The following is a 9,788-nucleotide window of genomic DNA, read 5'->3' on the forward strand; positions in this document are numbered from 1 at the left end:
GTATTTTATTTAACGACGCTATTTACACTGCTGAAGTTATGCATCTAGCGCCGAATGAGATTGGCAGATGTTCAATAATGATATCGACTTGTTAGCGTTTAAGCTGCTAACTTCGGAGGTCATGGGTTCAAATCTCGGCCCGTAGACCGGCTATCCTGACTGAGGTTTTTCGTGGTGTTCCGTATTGCTTTAACGCAAATACCGGGATAGTACTGTGAATTAGGCCACGACTGCCTCCTTCCATATCCCTTCCACTTCATAGTTTATTAATAATTTTATCATCCGACGCTGTAGTCTGAGAATGTTGTTAAATAAACTTCAGACAAGTAAATGTATTATGAATGGTGAGAAGTAAGAATTTATGTGGGTTGTGGCTTGTTATAACGTATTTCCCAGCATCTGCCTTGAAGTACTGAGGAAAACCACTAACGCTTCAGTCAGACTCGCATTGCACATGGCTGTCACATTTCTGAATATTTTCCTCTAGTCCATGAATTTGCATTGCCTTGTACGTGCATGTGAAATTAACATAGCCTTGCTTCTGTACTAAGCGTCACCGGCGGGAGGTTCGCGTGAATAATGATTTGTTTTCTTTTTTTAAATGAACCACGGACTCTGAATCGGGTATCACGTGGAAAGAACGTGATGCTTTTGAGGGATACTTTGAGAAACTTCTTTTGACCTTCGGCTTCGATTCGTATGGGCTGCACATACTTTGCAAACATTTACTTGCAAAAGCGCAGATGAGTGTAGAAGAAGCACATTAAATAGCGGTTACAATAGTCAGCCTTGGAACACTCTCGTTGTGTAGGAAAGGTTTTTAAAATCAGGAAAATTAAACTACAAAGAAACCAACAGACTTCCAATGTTATTCGTAAGGTAAATTAAATAAGGCTTGGCTCTCAGAGGGCTGTTACAACACGGACTATTAGGACGTAGAGTAGCTCTTATGAGAAGATAAAAAAGGTAGGCAGAACACTAAGTCAGTATTGCGGACATTTATATTTCCTCGTTATGCAACTGAATAGCACGTGTAAAGAGTAAAATATCTCAAAATTAACTTCCACCCTTTCTTTCTGTGGCCTCTTGTTAAGAATGCCTTTCGTGGCAGGGTTAAGGTACAATTTGGCTGCACGCGACAGAGACAAGCGACCGAGGCGGGCGACAGAATTGCGAGACCGAGACTGGTCGCTTCCTGTCTGCTCTCTGTACAATCGTATGAAGTACAATTACGAGCGCGAGACAAAGACAGGCGACAGAGACAAAACACAGGAGACCGCTCTCGGACCAGTAGTGTCTCGCGACGGGCTCAGGCAGCACGTGTGTTGTTGAGTAAAATAATGGCAGAAATTAAATTTACTGGTGACCAAGATGAGCAATTGGTAGAATTAGTAGCAGAAAACCGACCACTGACAGAAAGAACCTTCTTCACGTCTGGTTTTGAATATTGAACTCATAGTTTTTCTTTGTTTCTTTCGCAACAAATCATCTTCTTCTTCTTCTTCGATTAACCATTTTAGAAGCATTTTGTACTCATTTTTCACAGAATATGTGCACGTATGTCTCAACAAAACAAAGAAAACAAACACTTTGCCGCATGTCTCGGTCGTCACCTCAAAAGTGTGTGGCGACAAGCTGCGATGTGTCCGTCTCCCATCTCTGTCGCCTGCCTCTGTCGCTTGTCTCTGTCGCGTGCAGCCAAATTGTACCTTTATAATAACATTATTTCAGTAGACTTTTTTCAGCTCCAGACTGTGCACCAAGAATATTTAATATAGTCAGAGCACTGTCCGTTACGGTGTGGGAAATTAACAGGTGTAATCTCTTCGCGTGCTTATAGAGTACGGGTATGAAATGATAAGAACCTTTTATTCCACGCATGTTTTATTCCTTGCGATCTCAGAGCGATTAGAACGTAATTGACGTCACTTGTCAGTAATTCGTCACAGCGGATGTAATACGTCACTACAGGAAGACAGACCTCATAGGAAGAAGAACAAAATGATATGCAATTTTATTTTATTTCTGGAATTCTATTATCGACCTCTGTTAAGTGTACTGCATTGTGTGTGTATGTGTACTGTTGTTCCACAAGAGGTACTGTTCAATTTAAGTTTCAGAAGTGCTTGTGCAGTTACACTGAAGTTAGGTTTGGTTAGATCAGGCTAGGTTAGGTTAGCCCATATCAGGTCAGGTTGGGTTAGGTTAGATTGTATGTTAACGATTATTCACCTCTCGGCGTTCGGTGTTGTGACAGTTTTTCGTCGCTACACTCGGCGTCGGTTTGCCATCTTCATGTCGCATCGCGTCCCGAGGCTTCTATTGGTCTCATTTACATTTCGAAATTAGCGTCGCGACGCAAGGCCTTGCAAAACTCAGCGTCGGCTTTTCAACTTCGTGTCCGATGGCATCTCGTGATTTATTTGTGCGAATTATAGCGTCTCGTGGGGGCGTGGTGACGCTCGGCATTTGTTTCTTAACGTCGTGTGCAATGGTATCCGAGGCTTACCTATGCTAAATATGGTGTCTTCCAGCCTCTTTTCCAGTGGCATTCGGAGGATCATCTGCGTTAATGTCAGCTACTCTGATGCCGAGAGAAGCCTAAAATGTGCTACTGTGATGCAGTTCCCCCCCCCCCCCCCCCCTAAATACTGCGGTCCACTGTCACTGTTTCCAGCCATGCAGAAATGTCTTCAGCTGTTTGTAACAAGCTGTAATTACAAGCCTTGCTCCTTAGGCCACTTCTCTTTCAATATTTCAGTAGCCAGCGATAAAAGTGATATTGTCATAATGTTAAGTGTATACAGTTTGGTGATTCCCTGGAGGTTGTTCATCCACCATTTCTCGATGCACTGTTAACTAAGAAACTTCAAAATTGAATTAGTCACTACTTATTAATCCGCCCACCATATGACACTGTTCCGTCAAAGACTTCGTAATTAAGGTTCTTTGAAGTAAGAATGTTTTAATAAATCAGTCTATTAATATTATATGATTTGCGTATGCCAACCCATATGCATGTTTTATACAGTTCACTATGCGTATTTATTCGTCAGTGTGGTGGTTCCAGACCGGCTTCGTCTCAAGTACCAGAAAAAACTTGCACTAGATCATGATGTTCCCAGTTTATTAATTTGTCTTTGTTTGCTCTTACTGGGTACAGGGAACGACCCGTTCTTCAAGTGCCTGAGCACTGCGGGTCCCAACTTTTCGTTGACTTCATCTATAGACATTCGGTAGGACTCCTTGGACGAGGGATCGGCCCGTCGCAAGGCCTCTACCTGTACACAGGACAGCACAACACAACATCCATGGCTTGAGTGGGATTCGAACCCATGGTCCCAGCGATAAGCGGCACAAGGCCCACGACTCAGACCGCGCGGCCACTGCGGAACCCTTGTTTGCTCTTAGGAATACGAAGTCTCAGTTTGGCTTAGTGAAGAACACCTTCTGGGCTTATCCATGTCCGTCTGTCTATCGCGCTTTTCCTACCGGGGCAGGCATCGTGCATAACCGGGGGTCACCAGTCTCAGGCCCGGTCAAAGGAACTATAAAACACTGGCAATGTTGGCACAGACCTCCAACCGCGTGCGCTACTCCTACACGAAAAATTTAACATTTCGTAGATGTGGGCTGTCGGTTTGAGGTCTTCCCCTTCCTCCCTCGTGTTTATTTGAAACTTTCTCAAGCACTGTAAAATGGTGGTTCACGTAATCGGATAGCGGTTTATTACTGCAAGTGCCCCTTGACTATTTGAAGGGTGGCCAGTTATTAAAGCCCTTTCTTCTTCTACTCGTAAATAAACATTCTGAAAGAAGATTTGAGGTTTTCACAGCGGTGAGTATGAAGATTTCTGTCTTCTGGGTTGTTGGGCCGTGTAGTCTGCTCGATGTTTACCAACGTTTCAGAGGTCATACTGCCTCCGTCATCAGGGCGATGAGTATGAAGATTTCTGTCTTCTGGGTTGTCGCGCTGTGTAGTCTGGTCGATGTTAACCAACGTTTCAGAGGTCCTACTGCCTCCGTCATCAGGGCGATGAGTATGAAGCTTTCTGTCTTCTGGGTTGTTGCGCTGTGTAGTCTGGTCGATGTTTACCAACGTTTCAGAGGTCATACTGCCTCCATCATCAGGGCGATGGAGTATGAAGATTTCTGTCTTCTGGGTTGTTGCGCTGTGTAGTCTGGTCGGTGTTAACCAACGTTTCAGAGGTCATACTGCCTCCGTCATCAGGGCGATGAGTATGAAGCTTTCTGTCTTCTGGGTTGTTGCGCTGTGTAGTCTGGTCGATGTTTACCAACGTTTCAGAGGTCATACTGCCTCCGTCATCAGGGCGGTGAGTATGAAGATTTGTCTTCTGGGTTGTTGCGCTGTGTAGTTTGGTCGATGTTTACCAACGTTTCAGAGGTCATACTGCCTCCGTCATCAGGGCGATGAGTATGAAGATTTCTGTCTTCTGGGTTGTTGCGCTGTGTAGTCTGGTCGATGTTTACCAACGTTTCAGAGGTCATACTGCCTCCGTCAACAGAGCGATGAATCTACCAGACTACACAGCGCAACAACCCAGAAGACGGAAGACTTCATTCTGAAAGAAATTAATTCATTATGTTTTTCTCAGTCACTTCAGTTAGCGTCTTAAAGTAGGCAACGGCCAAAGTAACCAACACCCCTTCCGATTTGTCCTCGATAGTCATCCTAACATAAGTTTTACAGAACTAGTAGTTGATACAGTATCGTGAAACAGCTAAGTAAACAAACATTTGTTTATTTCTCCGTCCTAAGCATAAACCAGTATCGAGTGTAGAACTTGTTTTTAAGGAACCTCCGCCGATATTCGTTAACCTTGAGAGGACATCAGTTCTTAACAAGGAAAATGCAGATAAGTAAACAAATGGAAGCTAATGTGTAAATAAATGCAATGTTTCCTTGTGCCGATTGGATAACAGTTATGTTTTCAATTTTGGCACGGATTTAGCATGCAACGTCTAATGAGGCCTATGAATATTTTTTACTAGTTACTCATACCACAATGGTAAAGAAATGACGTTATGCCCTGAAGAACGCTCTAACCGACCTTTTGACGTCAATTAATACGAGTCAGTTATTCCGGACGAAGTTTAGTGAAAGACTGTGTTTACAGGGGGAGAGTTAAGGGTTTCTACGGATAATTTTTTCTAATGGCGGTTTTAAATTTGAAAGTATCAAAGTCACTTCTGTACATCAGAGATTTGGTCCACGTACGTAAAAAGAAAAATTTGAAATAGCTGTCCTTCTCTTTATTTTTTTTATTTTTTAAGAAAAGGGTAAGACTGATAGCCTAGGTAGAAGGTTACTCTTGGGATATGTAGTATTTGAGTGATTGACGTTGTATATTTTTGGATACTTTTGTCTTCTTTACGTGAACTGCACCAAGAGAATCCATGTAGGCGAGGTTGTTTCCGAACACTTGTATCTCCCAAAACTAATTACTGCATTTCAGTACACTAAAAGTTAGGATATGAGGATGGGTGTCTTCTGGGTTGTAGAGCGTCGTTGCTGCCACCACCGGCAGGGCAATGCGTTATTGCCCTAATGATGGAGGCAGCAACGACCTCTGAATTGTTGTTAAACTTCTACCAGGCTTCACAATAAAAGTTGTCAGGCAAGTTCAAGTTCGATTCGTATCGGTCGAATATATTCTATGAAACTGAGATGGATCTTATTGATTCAAAATGGCTCATCATATGAGAAGTTTGTACATACCAGTAGCATAAAATTTGTACCTCGTCAATATCTGCTACAGTTAGTTTAAAAATGTTTCGATGTGCTACGTTTTAACAAAATATAGGGAACTAAATTCATGATATGCTTGTCAATAAGTTTTCAACAATATTGTTAAGTGTTCAAACCCCAAGTGAGTTTTAACATTGTCTGCTGCTTATATAATAGCCAATGTCCGTCACCCTTGACTGTACGAGTGCGCCGTTCGTGCCACGCAAAAAAATCTGTCGGTGGGGACTGTGGTAGCAAAAATGCAAAGGAAGCTATGGTAGGGTTTGGTGGAGTCTGCGTTTGGCGGGAGTTTGGAGTCGAGCAGACATGAATCTGGCTTCAGTCGCCTTGAAAATATTTTCACATTTGATTTACTTTTAAGATGAACTCTATTAATGCGATTTGCAAAGATAACACTTCAATAAATGTTATTATTCTTCACTGGTGGGCTAATGTCATATGGTGTCCCGAGGCTCGTCATCATTTCGGTTTGTTGTGTTGGAGTCGGGACGCCATGCGTCAGGTTAAGTTTTTCTGGGTTAGTTGACATTGGTATAGGTTAGGTTTTATCAGGATAGGTTGGGTTACTCTGCTAAAGAGAAACGTTAATTGACCAGCTCGCGACGCTCGGCGGCCAGTTTCCTAATCGGTGGTATGTATAATCCCGTGGCCATTCGCATTTTCGGAATCTTGTGATGGGACACCCTGATGATGGGAGCAGCAAATTTGCTGAAACGTTGGTAAATTTCTATCAGACTGCACGTCACGCCGCTCCAACCCAGGAGATAGTTATTTTCTTACCCGCCACTGTGGTAACCAGCAGTCCAAACAACGATGTTTCTTCCGCCATCTATTGAATGAACAATCAACTACCTAAACATGCATCCTTTATGGAGCTGCCAACACTACAACGTCTTGTTTTATGTTTAATTTCTAACACAAGTTTTCAGTCCGTTTCAGTCATATGTTATGAAGCTCCGCGAAATGTTCATAATCACTGTATTAAATACAAATCAACTTAAACATTATCATTAAGGGAATGTTTTTATTTTACAAATTATCATCACCGTTCTTGGATATGCACCTACAGAAGATGTAAATTACTATTTTTATACATGTATTGGTATCATTGTATGGTTCCCATCATCCTGTACGCTTCATTCTTATATCCGTTCTGTTGTATTGGTGGTGTTTATGTGAATGAAGGTTTGTTATATTTTTGTGTATCTGAAACAAAACTGTAGTTTATTTATGAAGGTGTTAATTTATAAATGAAGTAATGAGTGTTTTATTACATTTTTATGTATTATATTTTATGTGTCTTATGCAATATGAAGGATGGTTGCAGATTCTGTCATGTGGATGTGATCGTACAATCGAAATTTGAGGTTAAAGCGATCTTATGTATTTTATAAAACGCATAGGACGTAGGTGGTAATACCGGTCCTCTTTATTTTTAATTCTGATTTTTTTTCAGAAGTGTGTTACATACAGTAAATCTGTTGCAATTTGTCATTGTGGTGGATGTGAGAAGGAATATCTGCAGTAAATATGTTTCAGGTTGGAAATCACCATAATGGCTGATGTTGAGAAGTCTACTAAACCGAAAGCAGAGAAAAAGCCTAAGGAGAAAAAAGAGAAAGCTCCCAAAGAGAAGCCAACAGAGCAACCTCCACTGAAGAAACGTCCAAAGAAACGTCATGGACGCTTGTACGCTAAAGCAGTATTTACCGGTTACAAAAGAGGCTTGAGAAACCAGCATGAAAACACAGCCTTACTGAAGGTAGAAGGTTGCATTAAGAAACATGACAGCTGGTTTTATGTTGGAAAGCGTTGCGTCTATGTATACAAGGTATGTGGCAGTAGTGATATATGTTCTGTCAAGAGATTTCTTGTTGATTCATGCCACTTAAAGAAGATGGAAACATTGTTTTGTATAGTTAGAAACTAACGTTGTGAAAGTAAGATAACTGATGTAATCATTCCAGTCGTCTTACTTTCTGCAGTCAATGATGATAACATGGTAGATGCAGATAGTTTTGGAGTGGGAACAACATTATATGCTCTTTATTTAGTATGGGATCCTGTGATGATGTATGGCAACATTTTAAAAAATATACAATTTTTGTGGGATCGTTTTTTAAAATATAGTAATACCAACTACAGTAGTTTGCAAGCAGTAAATAGATCTGACCCGTTGACCATCTGTTCACAAGCCCAGTACTCCAGTCCATGAGATAATTGCATTTTATTGTTGGTCTCGGAACTTGCATTAACTAAATGACATTAATAAAAGATGTGTACAATTGAAAGTCTGTGCAGTAGGAAAGTTGACTTATGAGTTCTGACCAGAAATCCATGTTTAATTTTGGGAAGTGTAATTTATGAATGGATAAATATGGAAGCACATCCCTCATTCCACCATACCATGAGGAGATTTATGTGTAGTATGCTAAATTGGGCATGTTTGTGTTGTGCTTTGTTTTATTTTAATTCAGGTATGTTTCAAACACGATGGATCATGCAAATGCTAATATCTGCTCCTGATCAGTGTAATAGTGGGTCACATTTTACTATTATTAAAATGCAAGGTATTAAGCAGTAAGGTTAAGAGATTGCAATTATAACATTTGTTTATATATAAGTTTACACAGAATATTTTCAAAACATCCCTTGTAGAAAAAAATGTGCTAACTTTAAATGTTGTGTTTATTGTTGGTTATTCATTGGTTGATTCAGGCCAAGAATAGGACACCAATTCCAGGTAATGTAAGGAGGAAGACAAAGATTCGTGCTATCTGGGGTAAAGTTACTCGACCTCATGGAACATCTGGCGCAGTCCGTGCCAAGTTCAAGACAAATCTCCCTGCGAAAGCAATGGGACAGCGCATCAGAATTGTGAGTTGTCACATGCCAAATATTGTTCTTAATTTGAACAACTTTCTGTGTTCTACAGAAAATCCAAATCCCATGGGAGATTAATTTAAATTGTTCTACACTACACTACTGTTAACTTTTTTATATTCTGCTCTTCACTATTACACTGCTTTATGTTTATATGATGTCTGTTTGGTCCAGTAAATGCAAAATATTATGTAAGAAGTTTTCAGTTGGTGGTAGTGTATATACAAAGACAGTACAGATGTTGGTGTATACTAAAGGTGCATTAGTGCATGAGCTTTTCAATCTTAAAACCTTTCTTCAAGTTCTTAAGTTTGTACTATTCACGCTTAAGGTTTTATGTAGTGCCATCTTTACTTCATTTGAAGTGGATATTGGTTTAAGTGTCCTCTGGGCTGTATTGGACTATTAGTTTGGTTCACATTAATAAGTTTTTGTTTTATTAATTTAATGTACTCTTGTTTTATTTCAGATGTTGTACCCATCCCGGATTTAATTTTTCCAGTTGTATTTGAGAAAATTTATGCCTGGGACTTTGTACAAAATAAAAAATAAATTGTCAAATTAGTAATGTGTTACTTATTTTAGAACTTAGTGTATGGGTTTGGGAAATGTTTGAGAGGTACCTGGTGTTGAATGAAAGTATAGCTCTTTCTTGACCTCAGCACTAGGTGGAGGTGAGTGATGGCATTCATGCCTCATATGTTTTCCCTCTAAGGGAAGAAGTCCTCTTTGTATTCATTGTGTCCAGTGGAAGCTGGATGGGCTTGAGAGCCAGTATGGATGCAGTAGCTAAGAGAAAAATATATTATCCATGCCAGGAATCAAACTGGTCATCCAGTCTGTAGTATATTGTATGAGCTTTCTGGCTCCTGTCAAATCTGCAGGCAAAATAAGAGCCTAATTTTGCACATAATACATATTTCCTCAGGTAAGGTTGGTTGCTTGTCTTAGGTATTGCCCATTGTGTTGTGCAGTTTTTTTGTTGCCTGTTCTGTGGGGTAGCCGTAGTTTGAGATTTAATTTAATTTAACATTTCGTATATTTTTAGAAAATAGACTAAAATGTTTAACTTGGTTGTACATAGACAAATATATTTCTTTTCAGCGTATATCCACTTTTTAAGGAAAGTAAGTTAG

General features: G+C 40.3%; 1 protein-coding gene across 2 annotated transcripts in view; it reads left to right on the forward strand.

The window, feature by feature from the left end:
• RpL35A (ribosomal protein L35A) overlaps positions 1–9,220 on the forward strand; it is a 105,082-nt gene extending 95,862 nt beyond the window's left edge. The window contains exons 1-4 of one of the 2 annotated variants that reach the window (XM_022079767.2): positions 6,798–6,954; positions 7,309–7,600; positions 8,488–8,646; positions 9,122–9,220. In XM_022079767.2, the coding sequence (XP_021935459.1) occupies positions 7,325–7,600; positions 8,488–8,646; positions 9,122–9,145 (459 nt within the window). In that variant the 5' untranslated portion in view covers positions 6,798–6,954; positions 7,309–7,324 and the 3' untranslated portion in view covers positions 9,146–9,220. Of the gene's footprint in view, positions 1–6,797; positions 6,955–7,308; positions 7,601–8,487; positions 8,647–9,121 lie in introns of those variants that run through there. The other variant, XM_022079768.2, reaches the window with a different exon arrangement.
• The last annotated feature ends 568 nt before the right edge of the window (positions 9,221–9,788 follow it).

This window comes from Zootermopsis nevadensis, unplaced genomic scaffold, assembly GCF_977971745.1.
Source record: "Zootermopsis nevadensis isolate Lab colony 2312 unplaced genomic scaffold, Znev_1.0 Znev_ptg000004l, whole genome shotgun sequence".
Lineage (NCBI taxonomy): Eukaryota > Metazoa > Arthropoda > Insecta > Blattodea > Termopsidae > Zootermopsis > Zootermopsis nevadensis.